Genomic DNA, 24,179 nt, shown 5'->3' with positions numbered 1-24,179 from the left:
TTGAAGTGGGTATACTGTATATATTTGTGCCATTCAAAATAATGGATCAATCAATTTTAAGTGGGTATACTGAAATCCCTGAAATTTAGAAGTGGGTATACTCTGTATACCCGCGTTCTACGTAGACTAACCCACTGCTCCAATTCATGTAACCCATTGATGCTGGATGCTGCGTGCCGTACGCATCATGGACCCAGGCGCCTGAAGCTGCATGGACACAGCAGCAGTCATGCTCATGAGATTCAAGTTTTTTTTTACTTTTCTTTTTTTAAAATGTGGGTAGGTTAGAGCTGATTGAACACATTCAAATGCAAGATGAGGGTCTTGGCTTTTAAATGCAGCGTATTTCCTGTTTTTATGTGCTTCGGAGGATGAGATAGGCCTATTTAGGTTTTTATAGGCTGAGGGCACCTTTTCCCAAAAAAAGGGCTCGGGTATTTAGCAGTGTTTTTGTTGCAGGTGCTTTAGGCATCAATGGGTTCATTCGTGCAGCAAATCTGGAACAAATCTGGAATTGAGTGGTGAACTTTGTTTATGTTTTAAACGTGCAGCCCCTCCCCTGTATGTTGATTGGCCAGTTGGCAACAACAACATCCAGCCAGTACACCCGACCCAGACGTAACATGAACAGAAATGTAAACTGACTGTAGCGTATGGATGGTTAAGACAGCCTATGATCAGGAGAAGCTGCATGTTACATTGCATGGAGCAGTACAAAAACACACAGACCCACTCATTGGTGGCACAGTTGCCATTTTGTTTTGGGTTTTTTTTTAGGAAAAAATACAGTATGATGTGGGAAAGCCTGATAGGATTATGCCACCATTGGATATCATATGATGTGACAATATGACACTACATTATAGTGTCAATGAGAATGGGAGAAACATTTACATTGACAAGTGGGTGGATACTGTAAGTGGTTCATAGTTGATAAACATGCAGATTGTGTTTAAAAAATATGTTGCATTCACCACGATACAGAGCAGATGCTTCTGGCAATCAGGGACATACAGTAAGATCACATCAAACAGCAGTCCAGAGTCAACAGGTGCAAATGGATGAGGAATTTTATTAAAGCTTTTTGATGGTCAACCACAATGTCTTTTTTGACTACCACTTGTTTTGCTTTAAGTTTCAAAGTATTATTCAACATAGACATAATAAGCCATAGCCTGTTAATCCCAAACCAGGGGTGCATTTCTCAAAAAAGAAGTTGTTAGCCTGTTAGCGACTTCGGTAGTTGCCAATGGGAAAATGCATTGAAAACAACAAAGTAGCTAATGTAGTAAGCAACTTTCATTTCGAGAAATCCACCCCTGTTTGGATGGTGTAACAATATGACTGAAGCAAATGTCCAGGTACAGCAACTTCCAAGTCTGTATTAGTTTCGCACGTGTGTCTGAACTGAACAGTGTTTATGATAATAGTGACAACAACAACAGATGTTAGACGTCCACTAGATTGCCTTTTTCTATTCCAAACAAAATAAACAAATCTGTTTTTTTTTGTCTTTTCACTTTGACTTTACATTAAATAATACTCATGATGACATGGTACAAATCCCAGGTTGAAGTCAATCTAAGGGAGCCCACGTCTAACTTTTCAAGGCCATCTGTAAACATTGAGTGACTATCATTAAAAGTTAATAGCTTATTTCTTCAGTGCAAACATATGTATGTTTAAGTCTTAAATACTGTCTTGCTGGCATAATACCTACCTCGCACACACTCCTATAGTACCATTAAGGCATGAATGGACACAGTCTATAAAATCACCAATACCATGCACTTCTTAGAATAATGGAGAGCATGGAGCTGGGGTTACTCCTTATGATCAGATGACCAGCTACTGTGTATCAAGAGTTTTTCGTTGTATTAAACCACAAACCCTCTGAGGGATTTTATTAATTTGAGAGAAATAAAGTGCTTGTATACAACATATCTTTAAGCAAAGATACCTAAAAAAATGTGTTTCCATCATTTGTTACAATCTAACGTTTTGTTTACCTTTGAGCAAACATTTATAGCCTTCATGATCCAGTGATCTGGTCTCTTCTAGAAATCGTCACGCGGACAAACTCTTCTAAAAATAAACACATTCATAGTGCTACTGAGACGTTTTAAGCATTACGTGAGCATTTGACATTTCTCTAACACAGTTAGGAATCAATATTTCGGAAAGAAAGGCATTCTTTTTTGGTTTCAGTTTGTATAATAAATTCACACGCCGAAGTGGGATATGCATCTCTTAAACCACTTTTCCATCTTCTCTTGCCTGGAAAAGAGAGACAAATATGTAATCAAACCACATTTTTTCAAACCACTTCATGTACATGAATCAGCAGTAATACCAGAGAGAATCGAAAATAGGCCCATTGTTTCTGGGTTCTAGACCCGCAAGGGGGGGTGGGGGGTGTTGGATGGGAGGTCCCCTTTATATAGACCTGAGGACCGTTCCATTGAAATGGAGGAGACGCATAGATTTTATACAAGAAATCGGTCATTGGAACCTTTGGGGGTTGTTGAGAGTGAAGGCCTACGTACTTGAATCTATGATCAAGAAAAGCCTACTGCTGTAACTTGTAGGCCTACAGTTTGAATTTTGAGGAAAAACAAACTTTTTATTTTGAGTCAATTGGCAATTGGGGGGCTATTGGCTAAAATAAACCTATCCGTGTTGATTGGTTTCCTCATAAACCCATAATGAATATAAGTTTATTCCATTTACATGAGCATTTGAATAATCGGATTACTCCAAAAACCTACATCATAATCGGTTTATTGATGCACACGTAAGCAAGCCCAGTATTTTGTACACTTACTATACGATTTCTGGTTATCCATTCATCTGTCCATTGTTAGTTTAGGTTGTCTGTTTGTCTGTGTGTGTGTGTGTGTGTGTGTGTGTGTGTGTGTGTGTGTGTGTGTGTGTGTGTGTGTGTGTGTGTGTGTGTGTGTGTGTGTGTGTGTGTGTGTGTGTGTGTGTGTGTTTATGTGTGTGTGTCTGTCTGTCTTTCTGTCTGTGGTTACATGCTGCTACATGACAAGGTCATTCATGAACACCTCATTCAAGGTCATTCATGCACATCATTGGCCTGCAGTCTCACCTTCTCTGTGCTGGTGAGATGGTGTGGATGCGTGTCGCATGTCTCCCGGTTCAACACAGACAGGCTGGAGTCAAGCAGCTCCTCTGAGTGGGGGGGCACAGAAGCAGAGTCATCATCACTAAGCTGTCTTCAAGTTTATGCACACACACACACACACACACACACATGCACTCACACATGCATGCAGGCACACACTCATACACATCATCTTCCTCCTCCTCATCATTATCAACCTCACTGGACACTTGTGTTTAAGCACGTCTCCACCTTCATGGTCCTTATGGGTCTTCAGGTGGGTGAAGAAGAGACCAATTTTCAACCATAATTTCACTGAGTCTGGTATGAATTAACCCAGTAAGACCTAGCGCGTCTAATTAATTGATCAGAATTGTTGATGCTGTTCCTAGCTGGACCCATAGGATTCAATGTTACTTGCTAGCTTGCGTGTGCACGTGTGTGTGTGTGTGTGTGTGTGTGTGTGTGTGTGTGAATGTGTTTGTGTGTTTATTTAACCTTTATTTAACCAGGAAAATACACCTGTTGAGATTAGAAATCTCTTTTACAAGGGTGTCCTGGCCATGTGGCAGCAGAAGTTACAAAATTAAAATTCCAGTTGCATTAAAATTTTGTAACTTGTATGTGTGTGTGTGTGTGTGTGTTTGTGTGTGTGTGTGTGTGTGTGTGTGTGTGTGTGTGTGTGTGTGTGTGTGTGTGTGTGTGTGTGTGTGTGTGTGTGTGTGTGTGTGTGTGTGTGTGTGTGTGTGTGTGTGTGATCGTGTGTATGGTACTGTATGTGACAAACCTGTGGCCCTGCTTGTGCTTGTCTTGGTGTGCTCTGGGCCTTGATGAGCTGGGGCGTGCGTGTTTGCGGCCTCTGTGTTTGGAGTATCCATAGGCTGTGTTTTCGGAACCGGTATGTTTGGCTCCTGTGTATCCACAGGTTGAGTGTTCGGAGCCGGTCTGTTTGGCTCTTGTGTATCCACAGGTTGTGTGTTGGGAACCAGTGTGTTTGGAGTATCCACAGGTTGTGTGTTCAGTACCGATACGTTCGGTTCCTGTGTGTCCACAGGTTGTGTGTTCGGAACCGGCATGTTTGGGTCTTGTGTGTCCACAGGCTGTGTGGTTGGAACCGGTGTGTTTGGCGCCGGTATGTTTAGAATATCCACAGGCTGTGTGTTTGCGGCCTCTGTGTTTGGAGTATCCACAGGTTGTGTGTTTGCAGTCGGTGTGATTGGGTTCTGTGCCTCCACAGGTTGTGTGTTCAGTGCCTGTGTGTTGGGGGCCTGCTGGACTGGTGACTTTGTGTTGCCGGCTGGTGTGTTTGTGTTTGCGTTTGCAGCCTGTGCAATAGTGTCCACCTGTGAGGCATGGGACTGCTCTTGCGGTGTGGGGGCTTCTTTGTCTTTATCTATGGTGGGGACTCTCCCTCCAGTCTCTTCTGTGTGTGAGGCTGTGGAGAGCTTCTCTGCTTCTCCCTCTGGTTGCTTTGCATTTTCTTGCGTTTTTTGTGTCTTTTTTTCACTCTCCTCATTGTCAGTCACTTTCTCGTCCTTCTTTTCGTCTGGCTTCTTTTCCTCTTCTTCATGCTGTGATGAAACAGCAGCATGGTGACAGTCCTTTGTGTGTGTGGCGATGGTGTCGTGGTTGTCCTGGTCCTCCGTCTGCTGCGGTGTTTTTTCCCCCGTGCTGTCGTTCCGCCCCTCGGCTCCAACCCCCACGCCTGTTTTCACCTTCACCTTCACGGGGACTGCTTTCAACGAGCTCCCCTTGGTCTCCACGGCGACAGCACTGGCATTCTTCAGGATGTGGGAGGTGGCACCTTGGACGAGCTCCTCGGAGAATCGCACCTTCTTCTCTGGTGTTGCTTTGGGGAGGGGTGTGATGTTCTGCACACTCCGCTGCTCCTCTGTGACTTCATCGGCAGCTGGTGATGGGGCGCATTTCTTTTCCAGAGTTATGGATCCCGTCTCGGTGCCGCTGTTGCCAGCACCGGGCGCTATCATGTCTGAGTTCTTACACATCTCCGAATCTGCGGAGAGGTCGTTGGGTTCACAGAGAGCATCTAGCTCCTCGAGGAACTCCTCTAGGCTTGCTTCTGATTCCTAGAGGTCAAACAGAGGTCAACATACATTCCCAAAGGCTTATTGATAATCTTAAGATCAGCAATACAAAGAAATACTCTATACAGTATACTTTCCTGAAATACTAACAGTGAAACAAATGGCTGCAACTGAGGCTTCAATGACAAGTGATTGTGTTGACTTAACAGGGAGACAATTGAAAGTCTGAATGTCTTGAGCTTGATCTTGAACACCATATAAACTCAATTAACAATATAATGAAAAAGTCAGTAATATAAAAAAGAATATAATTTATATAAGAATATAATTTATGAAAACAGTCAAGTGTATTTGAGGCCAAAGCATGGCTACTTGCCTGTTTGTTTCCATCCTTATCCTTTTCATCCCATCTGCATTGAAAAGAAAATATTGAAAATATTAAAAGGTGTTTTTTTTTACTCTTCTTGATTTCAACTGTTGGCAGGATCACATATCACTCCACGACTTCAATATACACAACAATTGCCTAAGATGTAAGGGTAACACTTTACTTGATATATTGATAGATTGCATATGTATGACATAACAGTGTCATAACAGTGTCAGAATAGTGTCATGTCTATGTCATGTAGTTCCAATGTCATAAACGTTTTATGGCCATGAAAATTTGACATTATTGGGCCTGTCTTTGTCATAACCAAATTTCACTTAAAGGCAGTCATACAATGTTTATGACATTGACATAATGTAATACAAGTGCAGCACTGTTGCCTAGGCTTGCATGAGTGAGACATAGCATAGGCCTACAGTGAGTGACATCTCTAAAGATTACATTGGCGTGAGATGGCAAAAGTGTGTATCCCTTGGGAGCAGAGGGAGAGAAAATACAGGAGTACCTAAAGTGGCAGACTCAGCCATCAAGTCACACATTATTTCTGCATCACTTGCTAGGTGTTGCTGCAATAGTGTGAGGTAAAGCTGTACTGTCGTTAAAGCTAAGTTTCATGAGACACTGTGATACTGTAGCACTAAAGAAGAACTACAATTATAGGGAACTACCCCAAGGGAAATATCCCATGTAAGACTTTTTGAAGCAATTAACTAGTCAGTGCTAATAACCAGGTTATATTTGGTTAACTAATATCTTCCACACCAATACACCACATCATAGGCTACTGTAGAATTATTGCATGCTGAGAGGTAAAAGTGAGGTCATTTAGGAGTAGTGCCATGGGGTTGAAGTATCCAAGGCAGTCTTTCAAAAAAGTTAAAATAGCTTTATTTAGATGGCTAAATCATCATAGAGAAGTTAAAAACGCCAACATGTTTCAGTCAAGGTGTAGCCTTCATCAGGAAACATGTTGGCGTTTTTAACTTTTCTGTGATGATTTAGCCTTTAAAAAGGGACACCGTGTGAGATTTTTAGTTGTTCATGTCAGAATTCATGCTACCCATTCACTAATGTTACCTTTTTCATGAATACTTACCACCACCATAAAATTCTAAGTATTCATTATGACTGTCCAAATTGCACTTTTCTTACATGAAAAAGGGGATCTTCTCCATGGTCCGCCATTCTGAATTTCCAGAAATAGTCATTTTTAGCTTTAAAAATGACTGTATTTGGGCCATGCTAGAAAATATTAGTTCATTACTTAGCAAATTTTCATGAAAAGATCAAATTTGGCAATAGGCAACTTAATTTCAATAAGCAGCATAGTTGCAGTACCCTTTTTGACCATTTCCTGTGTCCCTTTAAAAAATTTTGGAAAAGTGCCTTGGATACTTCAACTTTAGTGCTTTAAAAAAAAAAAATTCTACCAAAGAGCACCTTCGGACTACCAACCCAAGACTAACGCCATAGCCCTCCAAACTACCCTTTTGTTCCAGGAGTGCCACGGGGTTTTACCTTCGAGCTCTTCCAGTGAGCCGGTCAGTCCCTTTGGCCCTGCTGCCCACTACTTTTGGCACGTTCTTCTTCCCCTTCCTCTCTCGACCCCTGCCATGATGACCTGAGAGACAATAAAAGATTCAAGATTTCTTTTATTACATCTCATTATAGGTTTGAAGCCTATAATAGCGCAAACATTATTTTATATGATATATGATAAATAATGTATATATGATTATATAAATGAAAGGTGTGTGTGTGTGTGTGTGTGTGGGTGTGTGTGTGTGTGTGTGTGTGTGTGTGTGTGTGTGTGTTGTGGGGATTTTGTCAGGTATTGATACAGAGCATCACACCCACAAAGAGGAAAGACTAAATGAGACTCATTGGCTCACCTTGAGACTCGCTGGCTGATTTTGAGTGAGATTTTTTGGCGCTTTTGGATTCTGGAGGAAAACAGAAAAAAAAAATCTGGATAATTATTTTTTAATGGTAGTGTGAGTGATGCGTGCACATCCAGGAAAACAGGTGCAAAGACACGTAAAAGAAGAATGAAAAATCGGCACACTGTTGCTGCTCACCGATTTATTGAATACAATATTTCGACCTTAGGCGATCTTCATCAGGTGTATACTGTAGGTGACAACTGACGAAGACCGTCTGAGGTCGAAACGTGTTCAATAAATCGGTGAGCAGGAATAGTGTGCAGATTTTTCCTTCTTTTACCTAATTATTTTTTAACACCTTCCAGCTCATGTACTGCATTTGCCTGTTTTGAGGTCCCATGTAAATAAAAATACAGGTAAATACAGGGCAACCCACTTTGGGTTCAGATCCAGCATGCAGTTGTGGTAGATTATTTCCAAAATGTATGCTGTCCATTCGCAAAAGTGATCTTTCTTTTTTACGAGTATAGGACTGATCTGACTGGACAGAGTAGGTTTTGCAGACTGACTGATAATTACAAATTCTGGATTTACATGAAGAAGACCCACCTACTGATGTATCAAAAGGGTAGCCTAAATTTCCAAGCAATCACAAGAACTCCTAAATTGATGGTGGTAGTAAATATTAATGAAAAAGATAACATTTCTGGCAGCATACACTCTGGAAATAAACTAAAGATTTTTTTAAATTTATTTATTTTTTTTTACAAAATTTGTCATGTAGAAGATATGCTAATTAGTGGTCCTTCTGTGTGATATCATTTATTGTGGCATGGTCTTAAGGCACAAATGAACAAAATTGCTCCTCATTAAGACACATTGACAATTTAGGAACATAAAGTGACACACAATGGAATTTAGAAGTAGTAGAATAATGCCAAAGTAGTTTATAACATGTTTTGTTGAGAGGGTAAAATGAACAGGTAAACTGGCTGAACATGCTCAAAACAGGGCACATTAAAATATTTACTTCCACATCTTGTACTCACCTCCCGGAGCGTGTTGCCACTCTGATCTCCCTTGGGATTTATCTGCAAAACTGACAGTGTTTTTTTTAAGTGAGCTAACACAATACAGTACTGTGTTGTGGACATACATCTACAAAGATATGACACGTCAGGGGTTATGACATTTTTAAGCCAAGCAGATTCAGTAGATAATTGGTATACTAGTATACTCATGGGATGGTGAATCATAGATAGTGTACTCATGTGATGGTAGGGCATGACTCATTTGGAGACAGTGAGATGTATTATAAAACATGCACATGCAAACACAGACATTTTTGTGGTGCTGTCATATTTTCATAACTGATTAAAAAAGGGGCATCAGTTTTATTGGGCAAACTAAAAGAGGCATGTGGGACCTTCTTATTTGTAAAGCTTGGATAATACTACGTACAGCCAAAATGTCACTAATAATACTTTTTGTGGAGCATAGTGTGTCAGTCTTTTTTTAATCAATATTGCTCTGTCTCCTGATCAACAACTACTGTACAACAACATGGGCAGTCATGGGTAAGACTAAGTGGTTAGGGCGTCAGACTTGTAGCCCAAAGGTTGCCAGTACAACCAGAGAGAGTAGAGAGAGAGAGGTTCCATTGGCCCATTGTTTCACGGTTCTATTATTGCAAGGGGGCGGGGGCAGGGGGGGGGAATCCCCCTTTAGGCAGACCTAAGCAGACCTAAGGACTGTTTTTTTCAATGCTAGGAGTATTATGACACGCCCCTTTAGGCAGACCGGAACCTGGTCATGTTAGGTGCCCATAGCAACCTATTACATTGGCATCTCTATATACTTGAAGAGTTCAGATGCAAAACCCCCTAAGTGCCTTTTCAGAAAATAATCTTAATTCATTTTTATTTAATACAAAGCTATCAAAATTGCATATTTTTTCAATTTTATGTACAGTATGTAATATAACTATTTATATGTATTATCAAGTACATACATTTATACCAAACCAACAACCGGCTTCTCTAAAAATATAGAAGTGCAGGTCTTCAGAAATGGAGTTAGGGGGTTTTGCATCTGAACTCTTCACTTAAAGAATCTCTGGTACAACTCTCAACCAGCCGGGTTGGTGGGGGGAGTAATAAACCCCTGCTCTACCCCATCCTCTTTCATGGAGTTTCTCAGTTGGGCTTTGGCTTTCACTTTTAACACTAATACTGTAAAAGGTTACAAAAGGGTAGTTCCTCGCGCTTCTGCTTTATCATCTGGTGCATCGACGGGAGAGAGGCAGGAAATCTTCACTTGAAGGACAACACCGGAGCAGCACAGATGTATTTCTTTGTGTTTTTATTCAAGTGCACAACATGACTAACGTTTCGATGGTTAGACCATCTTCATGGACTCTGATGAAGATGGTCTAACCATCGAAACGTTAGTCATGTTGTGCACTTGAATAAAAACACAAAGAAATACATCTGTGCTGCTCCGGTGTTGTCCTTCAACTGTAAAAGGTTACGTTCATGAACTGAATAAGTACTGAGCAACTCTGCACATCTTGATGAATTAGTATGGGATGCATTGTGTCCTGTGATCTATCAACCTCAATGATTAAAAGCTGGACGAGACAGCAACTCAGTTTAATCCTGTGTAACATCCCTTTCCATTCTAAGAAGAGATACAAAAGTTCTGCCATCAACACAACCACAAATAGGAAAATGTCACAAGGTCCCTTGAATGACATATGTACAGTGTGCCACTGAAAAACGTGTTTTATGGACTGTGACAGATGAAAGTGATCCTGCTTGTGGAGAAAAGTTTTATGGGGAAAGGCAAATTGGCCCTCGCTACTCAAGGGAAGATGATCCTCGTTGTGATAATAAATACATCAATTTAATTTGTGTGCACAACAGCAGGCACTGCGCTGTGAAGGTTTTTTTTTAATGTTTCAAATGCTTCTAAAATTGGTTCAGTGGTACTCCTGAGCCACTTAACATCCATTCCTACCGGATTGCTTGTGTGGATGGATGGTGCAGGTCTCTGAGAGTGAGCGTGCATGCATGGGAATCTGATGTGAAACTTATCATAGCACACATATCTACTGTATGCCCTGATACTCCCTCCTGCTTTGCCTCCTCACAATGGAACAGCAAATATTGTATGAATGCAAAAAAAGTGTACGTATGATACATGCACAGTACACCTATACAGGTCCTTCTCAAATAATTAGCATATTGTGTTAAAGTTCATTTTTCCCCATAATGTAATGATAAAAAATAAACTTTCATATGTTTTACATTCATTGCACACCAACTGAAATATTTCAGGTCTTGTTTTGTTTTAATATTGATGATATTGGCATACAGCTCATGAAAACCAAATATTCATGTCTCACAAAATTAGCATATCATGAAAAGGTTGTCTAAACTCGCTATTAACCTAATCATCTGAATTAACCAATTAACTCTAAACACAGGTAAAAGCTTCCTGAGGCTTTAAAAAGTCTCAGCCTTGTTCATTACTCAAAAACGCAGTCATGGGTTAGACTGCTGACCTGACTGTGTTTAACATTGAAGTCAATGGAAGTGGCATTGCATGAGGGTTATGAAAGCCCAGATATCATTGATGTTTAGCTGTCAGCAGTTTTTTGTTCTTTGATCTGGTGACCCACACTTCCCTCTTCATTATACTCCATAGATTTCCATAAGTTTTTCTATTTTTGTTACAAATCTAATTCTAATTTCCCAAAATGGAAAAGTCAATGGAATGTTCTGGCAATTAGAATTAGATTTGTAACAAAAATAGAAACTTGGTATGGAAATTTATGGAGTATAATGAAGAGGGAAGTGTGGGTCACCAGATCAAAGAACAAAAAACTGCTGACAGCTAAGCATCAATGATGTCTGGGCTTTCATAACCCTCATGCAATGCCACTGCCATTGACTTCAATGTTAAACACAGTCAGGTCAGCAGTCTAACCCATGACTGCGGTTTTGAGTAATGAACAAGGCTGAGACTTTTTAATTCCTCAGGAAGCTTTACCAGTGTTTAGAGTTAATTTGTAAATTCAGATGATTAGGTTAATAGCGAGTTTAGACAACCTTTTCATGATATGCTAATTTTGTGAGACATGAATATTGGGTTTTCATGAGCTGTATGCCAAAATCATCAATATTAAGACAAAACAAGACCTGAAATATTTCAGTTGGTGTGCAATGAATGTAAAACATATGAAAGTTTATTTTTTATCATTACATTTTGGGGAAAAAAATGAAGTTTAACACAATATGCTAATTATTTGAGAAGGACCTATACATGAGGCTGACAGTGGTTCCTGACATGAACCAAAAGCGTTCCGTGTCTATTTCAGATTGAAGATTTTGTAAAATGGCTTTCAATTTTAAATAAGAGCCCACCCAATGAAGTATTTACCCTTTTTCCATTAAATAGGACACACTGGTAGTGTGGTAATGTGACAGTGTTGTTAAACCAAAGATTTTCATACAAGGCAATATTTTAAAAAGGTGCAGGTACTGATCATGATGCTGACTGCCAGCTCACAAAAAGTCATATAATTCCTGACTTTAGGTGCTGATGAGAAAAATGAAAAACAATGCACCAAAAATTCCAAATGTCAGATTCACAATATAGTGTATGCATTTACCAATGGTAAATTACTACTCTCTTTAGGTGCCGTTTCCACGTAGCTGGATATTTTTACATGTGGATATTTTTTTCTCCTGCTTGTATTGGTTTTGCATTGGTTTTGGCCTTCCGTTTCCACGTAGCAGATATTTAAAAATCCAGGTGCAGGAGAAAAAAATAGCAGGAGAAAAAAATATCCTGTTTAGGGGTCTGAAACGCATTTGTTACAATGGAGGATTTTTTTTATCCACATGTTGCGTTTACACCTAGCAGGAGAAAAAAATACCCTGCTAAAAAAATATCCGGCTACGTGGAAACAGCATCTTAGATTCCAAGTTAAATGTGTCCTGTTCTTTGTCCCACTATGCTGTAGATATAGATTAGACTTCTGTCTGCTATTTCACATAATTCCAGCTATACATGCAGCACATCCTATACATATTTCAGAATTCACATTAGCAGACTTTGGCTTTTTCCACTTATTTTAACTGTACACTTTCATCTGATTTGCATCTCGGTCACTGAGCGTGGTGGTCGTATGGTTGTCTTCCTGTGTCTGAGAGGTGTTTGTAAACACGTCCAGGTCCTAGGAGGAGCTGCAGGCTTTCCTGATCAGTAGCACTGTGCCCTGCTCTCCTCTCTTCTCTGGCGCTGGTGGGCTTCTGAAACTCTGCCTAATAAGGCAAGGTATTTCAAGACACTAAAAATAGTTTTCCTCTGTCTCTCTCTAAGCCCTTGTGTTTTCAGCTCCCTCGAAACTCCCTTAATCACTTGTTGGGCCTACTACTTATTCACATCCCTCCCCGTCATCCACTCTACCCCCAGCAAACATTTTTAGATGCCTGTGTCCTTTGTCGCCGTGTTGATTTTGCATATCGGAGGCAACGTCATCTAATGCCCCAGGAGATGACGTCGGCAGCTGTGCTCACTGATAGAAGTGAGACCTTGAAGAATATGACAAATGGAAATGAACGATTAGCCCAAACCAACCACTTCTTTACAAAGTGTGGCATCTTCAGTTGCTACAGTGTGCTTATTGTGGTAAGGGTAATTAAACCCATTTTAGCCTGATGACTCGTAAATGTTGTTTGACCTTTGGTGCCTGGAGCCACATACGCTGCATTCAGGCTCTTGAGATTTTAGCTTTTTTATAAAAAATATGGGTATGTTCCAGCTGAATGAACACATTCTAATGCAAGATGAGGGTCTTGGGGTTTAAATGCAATCATGTTCCATGTTTTCATGTGCATCAGAGGCTGACATATTTAGGTTTTTATAGGCTGAGGGCAACTCTCCCAACCAGGGCTTAGGCATTCAGCAGGCATTTTTGCTGGTGCTCTAGGCATCAATGGGTTAACTGCATTACATTGAATCAATATGACAGTGACACAAAGAGTAACAAGGCTTTACATCTGGTGATTGTCATGACAAGGGATGTCGGTGTAAGGTTAGGTCATAAACTGTATAGAGTACATTTTAAAATGTTAAAGGGACACTGTGCAGGAAATGGTCAAAAAAGGTACTGCAACTATGATGCTCATTGAAACTGGGCTGCCTATTGCCAAATTTGATCTTTACATGAAAGTTTACTGAGTAATAAACAAATATTTTCTAGTATGGTCCAAGTACAGTCATTTTTGCAGCTAAAAATGGCTATTTTTAGAAATTCAAAATGGCGGACCATGGAGAAGATCCCCCTTTTCATGTATGAAAACTGCAATTTTTCCAGTCATAATGAATACATAGAATTTGATGCTGGTGGTAAGTATTCATGAAAAAGGTAACATTAGTGAATGGGCAGCATGAATTCTGGAAATAAACAACTACAAATCTTACACAGTGTCCCTTTAAATGTTAAAAATGTTAGTTAGTTAATGTTAGCATGATTAGAGCAATGAAGGTTAGAAATGCAATGCATACAGTATGAAGATCAACTAAATACACACAGACAACACAATATGTTTCTTTCTTATTTAATAATTGAGTAGATTTTTTAAACAAATCAAAAGCATTAAGTCATGCAAACATGCAAGGTTATGCAAAACACATTTTAGATAAAGCTTGAATGCTTCCACTGCCAACAAAAAGGCACAAACAGAATGATCAAACAAAACACACGTGATGTAAATAAAGTTAACACAAACAAAATTAATGAAAAAAGAAGCAAAATAAAAAGGGTGGGGAGTGGGGAGGCACACTGCTTACGCAAGCTGTGGCTTGTCCATGTCCCAGGCTCTCCTCCACTGGCCCTGGGAGTTCTTGTGACGCGCCACCCGCTCCCGGTCGATCTGCTCACGCTCCGCTTTCCAGCGCAGGTACTCCTGCTGTTCCTCGGGGGACGTGGGGATGGTCAGGTCAGCCTCTGGCTGGGGCTCCTGGGAAGGATGCGGATACAAGTTAGGTGCTGTTTCCACGTAGCAGGATATTTTTTTAGCAGGGTATTTTTTTCTCCTGCTACGTGGAAACGCAACATGTGGATAAAAAAAATCCTCCATTGTAACAAATGCGTTTCAGACCCCTAAACAGGATATTTTTTTCTCCTGCTATTTTTTTCTCCTGCACCTGGATTTTTAAATATCTGCTACATGGAAACGGAAGGCCAAAACCAATGCAAAACCAATACAAGCAGGAGAAAAAAATATCCACATATAAAAATATCCAGCTACGTGGAAACGGCACCTTAGTTAGGCCCAGGAATATTTGGACAGCAACACACTCTCTCCTCCATGATTGAGGTACCATGAGCATGGTACCGACCGTCCCGCCGCACTGCTCCCTTGGGGCGCCATTGGGGGCTGCCCCCTTGCACGGGTGAGGCATAAATGCAATTTCGTTGTGTGTAGTGTGCAGTGTTCACTTATGTGCTGTGGAGTCCTAATTTAGTGAAAAGTGAAGTGAAAGCAAAGATTCTCTATTCTGCATTTAAACTGTCTCTGGTGAAAGCCCAACTGGGAAACTCCAGCTCCCATTGTCATTGTGACAGCACTCCACAGCCCAGAGTGTTCACTGCACACTGCATACAACAAAATTGCATTTATGCCTCACCCGTGCAAGGGGACAGGGTACCTCAGTCATGGAGGAGGATAGGGAAGAGCACTGGTTGATTACTCCCCCCACCAACCTGGCGGGTCAGGAGTCGAACCGGCAACCTCTGGGATGCAAGTCTGATGCCCTAACCCAGTGTTTCCCAACCTTTTTTGACTTGTGTACCCCCTAAGCCTTTTTGTTGTGCCATGAGTACCCCCTAAGTCAAGTTCTATATCGCTTTCTCCATCCCAATGTAACTAAGCTCCATATATTTGTTAAAATTTAATTTTTCCAAGTACCCCCTGCAGTGTGCTCGCGTACCCCTAGTGGTACACGTACCCCTGGTTGGGAAACACTGCCCTAACCGCTTACCCATGATGACTGCCCTTAAAGGGGTATGCCACTATTTTGGGGCTTAATACAGTTAAAATCGTTGGCTGGGGTTTATAAAGGTGGAAAAGTGTCTTATTTTTCATGTTAAGCATTGTCTTGCTTTAAGACAAGTTAAAAGAGGGAATATGTCGCTAAGCTAGTGAAAGTCAATGTATCCATGTAGCATGCTACAATGCTACACGGATACATTGACTTTCACTAGCTTAGCGACATATTCCCTCTTTTAACTTGTCTTAAAGCAAGACAATGCTTCACATGAAAAATAAGACACTTTTCCACCTTTATAAACCCCAGCCAACGATTTTAACTGTATTAAGCCCCAAAATAGTGGCATACCCCTTTAATAATGCCATGTGTGCCAGATTATCTGTCCAGCCCTGGCTGTGTATCAGGGATGGAAAGAAGAAAAAAGAAAACAACAAGACTAAGAGTGCTCTGGAGGTCTCACGAGGGAGGCAGGCAGTAGCAGCGGCAGAATAACAAGAATGACTTGACACCTGCGCACCTCACAAAGGGAGATGTAAGTTACATGACAAACACTCCCATACTGTACTGTACACCATCAGATCAGGTGGCGTAATAGGTGGCGTATAATAACTCTCAATCTGTGTCAGAGCCTAGACGACAAGCAACTCGTCTCTCCTTCTCATCCTCTTGACTGCCCTCATCCTTTGTTTCTGTCTCTCCATCTCTCTCTCTTTTCACCATGAGCTTCTCTTCTGTCAATCACCATCTGTGTGTGTGTGTGTGTGTGTGTGTGTGTGTGTGTGTGTGTGTGCGCGCACTACACATAGATTTATTCCTTAATGATCACAAGCTCAAACTGAAGTGTTGCACTCAAAAAAGGGGCTACTGTAGATATGTTCAATGGTGAGCTTCTCTTCTGTCAATCACCATCTGTGTGTGTGTGTGTGTGTGTGTGTGTGTGTGTGTGTGTGTGTGTGTGTGTGTGTGTGTGTGTGTGTGCACTACACCAGTGTTTCCCAACCTTTTTTGTCTCGCGTACCCCCTAAACCTCTTTGTTGTGCCATGAGTACCCCCTAATTCATGTTTTACATCGATTTCCCTGTCCTGATGTGACTGCTCCATACATTTGTTATAATAATATCTTTCCAAGTACCCCCTGCAGTGTGCTCGCGTACCCCTAGTGGTACACGTACCCCTGGTTGGGAAACACTGCACTACACATAGATTTATTCTTTAATGATCACAAGCTCAAACTGAAGTGTTGCACTCAAAAAGGGGCTACTGTAGATGTGTTCAATGGTGCACTCATCCTTTAACATTGCTCCCACGAGGACCCTGTCCAGGCACCATGCAGAAACAACACTTTGGTGTGGAACAGACAGCTCATGGACATAATAATAATAATAATAATAATAATAATAATAATAATAATAACTGTATTTGTATAGCACAATATCATACAAGGCATGCAGCTCAAAGTGCTTAACAAATGGATAAACATTTATCATATAGGACACCATAGTCTTGGTCTGTGAGGATATATGTAGCCTATAAAATAATAAACAATGGTAGTAATGTTCAGTGACTAATTGCACTAAGGGAATATCATCTACCTTATACTTATTTTTGTTTACTTTAGTTATTTGTTTTATTCAATTATTCTTTTTGTTTTGCCAATACATTTTTGACCAACCTGCCGCAGCCCCCCCAGGGGGTCCCGGTCCCCACTTTGAAAATCACAGCATTAGTGTGCTGCTCCACTAGCCTCAAAACAAATCAAAACAAATCTCCTGCGTTGCGATTGGTCTGCCAGTTTCAGGGCATGGGACAAAATAATGTTGGCTGCTGGCAGGTGGGGCTAGTTCACTAGGCTACTGCACCACAGCATTCCCGTGGGTGCAATTGTACTGGAGGCAGCCAATACCATGAGGAGGCGATATGGGGAAGAAGTCAACCATGACAAAACATGACTTTGCCGATTATTATGCCAATTATTTCAGAAAGCTGGCAATTTCACAAAAAGTCTGTTTCATTGGGTGAAACAGTTAGCAAAATTGTTCAATGAATGTCAACGAAGAATAAAAAGAACTGAAAATAAAGAAGGGTGTGTGTGTGTGTGTGTGTGTGTGTGTGTGTGTGTGTGTGTGTGTGTGTGTGTGTGTGTGTGTGTGTGTGTGTGTGTGTGTCTAACGACTCTCACCTGGTAATAGAGGTCACACTCCGCCTGCCAGTGAGCATCTCCTGCAGCCCTCCTGTCATGTCTCCCTCTATCCTCCTGCAGGCAGACATCGGAAAATATCAAAAGGGGTATGTGAGTGTGTGTGTGTGTGTGTAATAAAAACTAAAGAGGGATCGGTGAGATGAAACAAAAGGAAATAATGATGCCACACAGACCACAGCAAATGACAAATGTTCCTCTTATGCATAATCAGGCCTGAAGATGATTTTGCATTAACCTCAATTGATCTACCACTGTTTCAGTGCAAAAACATAACACAGTTATGATTTGCCTTCCTTGTGGAAAAAATGAGACATATCAATTGTGGAGACATCAATTCAGCCAATGCAAAATGTCTTCTGTCAAGCAGACATAAGATGTAACTTTAAAACTCCATGTCTCTCTCTCCCTCAAGAGCTATACATCAAGTTTGTTTGAAGCGTTAATCTACATGTACGCAAGGATGATTCACTAGTCTACAACACTTGCACACTCCAGAATCATACTGCACATGCAAACGAAAGGTCTGTACTGCCCCTCTGTGGGCAAAGTGCCTATTTCACACACCATAGCAGTACCTACCTACTACAGCCACAGGTCAAATGTCGCCCAGTCAACTATACATTCTTGTTAGATCCACCTTCTTTGACTATACATCCCTGAGTTAGTCTTATTTTACACTCATCAGCAGGTGGAAGAAGAGAGCACAGAGAGGCAATTTCTAAAAGGGACACTGTGCAGGAAATGGTCAAAAAAGGTACTGCAACTATGCTGCTCATTGAAACTGGGCTGCCTATTGCCAAAGTTGATGTTTACATGAAAGTTTACTAAGTAATAAACAAATGTTTCCTAGTATGATCCAAGTAGAGTCATTTTTGAAGCTAAAAATGGCTAATTTTCAAAATTCAAAATGGCGGACCATGGAGAAGATCCCCCTTTTCATGTATGAAAAGTGCAATTTTTCCAGTCATAAAGAATACTTAGAATTTGATGGTGGTGGTAAGTATTCATGAAAAGGTAACATTAGTGAATGGGCAGCATGAATTCTGGAAATAAACGACTAAAAATCTGACACAGTGTCCCTTTAAATCAAGATGGTCATTTGGAAAATACTGGTGGCACCAACTGTTCCAGATCATAAACACTGTAAATATTCCTTGTAAAATACTAGAGGTGCTCCGATTGCTCGGCTGCCGATCATGACCGGCCGATAATGGCCAAAAATAGCCTGATCGGTGATCGGAAAAACATGCCGATCAAAAAACCGATCGAGAGATATTAAATTCCTCACGCAACCATTTGCCTTTACACCTGGCGCTGCATGTAGGCTAGGCGCTGGCTCTGCACAGCTGCAACTGCACCAAAAGAAGGCATCTTTGCTTGTCTATAACTTTTCGCCATTCCCCCCTTCATTTCCACCATTCATAACCATATCTGCATCAACAATGATCTGATTTTCCGATCCATGCGCCGTTTACCTGACAATGTAATTTGCGATTGAGTACTCGCCAGTGAGCCATGTTACGTTATAACCTGTGTAGTTGCCTTGGTCAGCACGCGACAACTTCACGTTGTCAGCACAAACATGTCAATTATTGTTTTCAAAGTTGTAATTGGCAGTCAGTCGATTAGTTTGATAGTCGCTGAAACACCAAACGGCGACAGATGTGGTTAAAACTTGAGAGAGAGATTCAGAACGGTAGTGGAGCACTGCAACTGTGGACGGTGACAGAGAGGGGAGGGGCTCTCCTCACGAGGCTGCTCATTTAAAGCGACAGGTTGTTTTTTTCTCGTATGTGGAAGACTATTTGATGTAATGTTTCAGTTTCAATTCAATCTTAAATAGTTTAGTTATTCTATGCAATAACTTATACATTGATTAATACTGTAGACTGTATTACCAACACTAGTCTGAAAGATAATAATAATAATAATAATAATGATGATGATGATGATGATGATGATGATGATGATGATAATAATAGCCTAGTAATAGACATGTGCAAATTAAGATTGATTGGTTTATGGGCAGAAATGGTATTCAATAAGGATAATTAATAGGCTATTAAAAAAATAGGAAATCATTTTTGTGATCGGCAATGATCGGTAATCGGCAGATAAGGATTTTTGGTGATCGGTATCGGTGATCGGAGCCAAAAAATGGTGATCGGAGCACCTCTATAAAATACACAACAACATCAAGATGGAAAGAAAATGTTAGGACTAGTGCTTACATCTGGCAAGGGCAGGATAAGAACTCCCAATCCCAAAGTGTGTGAGTGAGTGTGTGTGTGTGTGTGTGTTGCATGCGAGAGAGAGAAACCGTGTGTGTGTGTGTGTGTGTGTGTAGCATGTGAGGTCCACAATATCTTCACTCTTACTTGTGTCTGAGAGTTCCTCTTGCGGGAATGTCCGGGCTTTCCTTTTTTGTGGAACTCTGTGTATTCCCCGTCCTCATCCTCAGGAGCGATCTTCCTCCCACCACCACCAGGCCTATGGGGCTCCGAACCCTCACTCACCACTCTGGTACCCTGGGACACCCAGCAACACACACACACCCAGCAACACACACACACCCAGCAACACACACACACACACACCCACACACACACACACACACACCCTGCAACACACACACACACACCCTGCAGCACACACAGGTACGCAACATGCTGCAACACACACACACACACCCTGCAACACACACACACACACACACACACAGCAGCAACACACACACACAGCAGCAACACACACACACACACCCACACACCCACACACACACACACACACACACACACACACGTCATCTCCACCATCGCTAGGGCTACATGACCGCGGATCTGACTGCAATTCACAGAGTTTGAGGTGCAATTGGTTGCTGACTGACAGCCCAAATTGTTTGGGAGGAATAGAAGTGTACGCTACTGGCCAATAGTACAATTACAACAGATTGTTCGAGTAGTTGATTAAAAAAAAGATTGTTTCAGTAATCGTTTAAAAAAAAAAAAAAAACAGGCCTACTGTTTTATCCACGGGCCGCATGTGGCCCCCGTGCCCCCAGTTGCCCATCTCTCCTCTCTTCTCCTTTCATATCTTCTCCTCTCCTCTCCTCTTCTCCTCCCCTCCCTTGTCCTCTCCTCTCCTCTCCTCCACTCATCTTCTCCTCCCCTATCTTCTCCTCTCCTCCTCCCCTCCCTTCTCCTCTCCTCCACTCCACTCCACTCCACTCATCTTCTCCTCCCCTCCCGTCTCCTCTCCTCTCATCTTCTCCTCACCTCCCTTCTCCTCTCCTCCCTTCTCCTCCCCTCCCGTCTCCTCTCCTCTCATCTTCTCCTCACCTCCCTTCTCCTCTCCTCTCCTCTTCTCCTCCACTCATCTTCTCCTCTCCTCTCCTCTTCTCCTCTGCTCATCTTCTCCTCTCCTCCCCTCCCTTCTCCTCTCCTCCTCTCATCTTCTCCTCCCCTCCCTTATCCTCTCCTCTCATCTTCTCCTCCCCTCCTCTCATCTTCTCCTCCCCTCCCTTCTCCTCTCCTCTCCTCCACTCATCTTCTCCTCCCCTCCCTTCTCCTCTCCTCCACTCCACTCATCTTCTCCTCCCCTCCCATCTCCTCTCCCCTCATCTTCTCCTCTCCTCTCCTCCACTCATCTTCTCCTCCCCTCCCTTCTCCTCTCCTCTCATCTTCTCCTCCCCTCCCTTCTCCTCTCCTCTCCTCCACTCCACTCATCTTCTCCTCCCCTCCCTTCTCCTCTCCTCTCCTCGACTCCTCTTCTCCTCCCTTCTCCTCTCCTCTCCTCCTCTCATCTTCTCCTCCACTCATCTTCTCCTCCACTCATCTTCTCCTCTCCTCCTCCACTCCTCTTCTCCTCTCCTCTCCTCCTCTCATTTTCTCCTCCCCTCCTGATCTATGGCTTGGGCTGCTCACCTTGTTGTTGCCCACCATGGTGACAAAAAGCTGGCGTCTCTTGCCCCGGCCCATGCCAAAGTGGTGGCCCCCGCCGTCGGCTGTCTCGCCCCCGTCTTTGGGGCTCCTCTCCTGGGGGCTGCCTCCACCAGACCCAGGGCTCTTCATACCCAGTCGCAGGTCCTGCTCCAATGATGTGATGGAGGAGGCAACAGAGAAAGAGGGGGGGAAACAGGGAAAAAGAGAAGAATATGCGCACAAGTAAGCGAAATGAGTTCAGACAAAGACATGGCAATAACTTCAATATTTTGATTTCAACTAAGTTACGCCCTTCTACACAGTATCCATTAAAGGAACACTCACACTGATGCCCTTGTTGATGGTGATGCAGACACCACTCTGGTCTTCTGACAGCGCCATCCCCTCTTTCTCTGCTTTTTTCTTATCTTCTTCCACTTCCTAAAAGAGGAGGAAACAAGACGGAGAGAAACACTTGTTGGTTAATGTTTATGAGTCACAGGGCAAGTTTGGCATTTTACACGTCCATGTGGGATTTATGTACGGTTTCCATTCAAAATCCACTATACATACAAGCAGTATGAAGAAATAATCCAACCGACATACCTTTCTTCGCAAATCATAGTTTTAAAAAACACCAAAATGGCACATGGTCACGGCATCATGCCATTTTCTTTTTTACTAGCGCATTTTTTTACTAGCGCTTTTTAACCATAGCGAATTCATTTTTAATAACAGCAAAAATAATGAAAACGTGATGCAAGGTGAGCGTTTCGTGTGTCTCCACGATCGTGTTGCAAGGGTGCCGCCATGTTGAAATAGATATTTACTTGCAAACGTTTTCTCAAAATTTCTCAGGTGTTCCTCAAACTTTTTTAGACTGAGGACCACACCGGAAAATTTTAGGCACTGCAAATTCAGATGCAAACCACATTTTTTTAAGTCGTTTTTTTTAGGGGATTTTATTCCTGTATTTGACAGGGCAGTGTGAGAAGGTAACTGGAAGCGGGTGGAAGAGGGAGATGGCAGAGAGAGTAGAGAGAGAGAGGTTCCATTGGCCCATTGTTTCCGGGTTCTACAATTGCAAGGGGAAGGGGGGGAAATCGCCCTTTAGGCAGACCTAAGGACTGTTCTATTCAATGCTAGGAGCATTATGACACGCCCCTTTAGGCAGACCGGAACCTGGTCATGTTAGGTGCCCATAGCAACCTATTACAGTGGCATATGTCTATATACTTAAAGAATCTCTGGAGATGGTGGACGACCGAGAAATGACATCAGGCCGGAACCGAACCCGGGTCCCCAGCATAACAGTATGATGCCTGAGCTGTTTGAGCCACGACCAAAGTCACTTTTAAAAAATAAATAATAGAAAGTACAGTTCTCTGTCGTTGTAATGAAATAACAACTTGGACTTGGAAAATATGTTCAGATGATGTTATAAATTCAAACTGTTGAGTACATGTGTGTGTGTGAGTGTGAGTGTGAGTGTGTGCGAGTGTGTGCGAGTGTGTGCGAGTGAGTGAGTGAGTGAGTGAGTGAGTGAGTGAGTGAGTGAGTGAGTGAGTGAGTGAGTGAGTGAGTGAGTGAGTGAGTGAGAGTGAGAGTGAGAGTGAGAGTGAGAGAGAGAGAGAGAGAGAGAGAGATTATTGTCAATCTCTTATTTATATGTTCTAGCTTTAACTGCACATTGGAGACTGGTCAAATGCAATTTCAAACTTTTGTGTTAACCCTGTTACATAGTTTTTTGACAATAAATTTCACTTGACTTGACTTGACATTTGCAGAAATCCCCATGCGACCACTCACAGACTATACTATCAGTGATCCCCTGACCACACTCTGAGAATCACTGAGCTAAACAATGTGTGTGAGAGCTGTGCCACCTACCTGGTATCTCTTCATACTGTAGTAGGCCAACTGAAAATTCAAATTAGAATGGTAGCCGTGGTAACCCATTCAAAAATGACCTGCAAGCAGCACCAGGGCATACTGGCGGCCCAGGCAGTTGAGGAGGAACTGTTACCTAGACAACAGTTCTTGGTTTGGTGCAGCTCTGGCCTAGCCCAGGCAGTATAACTGGGGATTTATCGCTCTTTGCCGGGATCTGGATCATATTGGCGCGTTCCTTTCAAAGAGCTGTTTTAAAAACCAGGCTCTTTTGAACATGTCTTCATTTTTTATTCAGAGTTAAGAAGACAGCATGTTTTACTCCACCTCTAGGTAATTTTGACACCAATTAGATGAACAGTTTAGGCTACCCAAACCATTGTGAATAACGGTCTTTACTTTGTAGTGTTGACGTAATGTACCGTGAGTGTGTATGCAACTCGGAGCCAGCTTTTATAGCTACGAGTCTTTCCCCATGATATTTCAGACGTTTTAATAAAAATAGGATGGAGATAACAATTATACCGGGTGTGATGTGGAACTAGATTTCATTGCACAGTTCTTTAATAAGTCATGAGGCTTAGCTTCTGGGTGTGTTTGTAGTGTAATCACAGCATAAGGCGAAGTGATCAAGCTCTGTCTTGCCACACAGAAGATGAGAA

At 42.0% G+C, this 24,179-nt stretch overlaps 1 protein-coding gene across 3 annotated transcripts in view; it reads right to left on the bottom strand.

The window, feature by feature from the left end:
* Positions 1-1,054: 1,054 nt before the first annotated feature.
* The window catches only part of LOC134434835 (mucin-17), a 57,784-nt gene continuing 34,659 nt past the window's right edge, over positions 1,055-24,179 (bottom strand). For 2 of the 3 annotated variants that reach the window (XM_063183456.1, XM_063183455.1), the window contains exons 3-14: positions 21,973-22,068; positions 21,631-21,792; positions 20,086-20,235; positions 17,687-17,761; positions 14,305-14,474; positions 8,493-8,542; positions 7,453-7,503; positions 7,079-7,181; positions 5,546-5,579; positions 3,912-5,211; positions 3,110-3,192; positions 1,055-2,277 (exon numbers count right to left, since the gene is read on the bottom strand). In XM_063183456.1, coding sequence (XP_063039526.1) covers positions 2,251-2,277; positions 3,110-3,192; positions 3,912-5,211; positions 5,546-5,579; positions 7,079-7,181; positions 7,453-7,503; positions 8,493-8,542; positions 14,305-14,474; positions 17,687-17,761; positions 20,086-20,235; positions 21,631-21,792; positions 21,973-22,068 — 2,301 coding nt within the window. In that variant the 3' untranslated portion in view covers positions 1,055-2,250. Of the gene's footprint in view, positions 2,278-3,109; positions 3,193-3,911; positions 5,212-5,545; positions 5,580-7,078; positions 7,182-7,452; positions 7,504-8,492; positions 8,543-14,304; positions 14,475-17,686; positions 17,762-20,085; positions 20,236-21,630; positions 21,793-21,972; positions 22,069-23,517; positions 23,615-24,179 lie in introns of those variants that run through there. The other variant, XM_063183457.1, reaches the window with a different exon arrangement.

This window comes from Engraulis encrasicolus, chromosome 19 (assembly GCF_034702125.1).
Source record: "Engraulis encrasicolus isolate BLACKSEA-1 chromosome 19, IST_EnEncr_1.0, whole genome shotgun sequence".
In the NCBI taxonomy this organism is placed as follows: Eukaryota; Metazoa; Chordata; class Actinopteri; order Clupeiformes; family Engraulidae; genus Engraulis; species Engraulis encrasicolus.
This window is presented reverse-complemented; position numbering and strand designations above follow the sequence as displayed.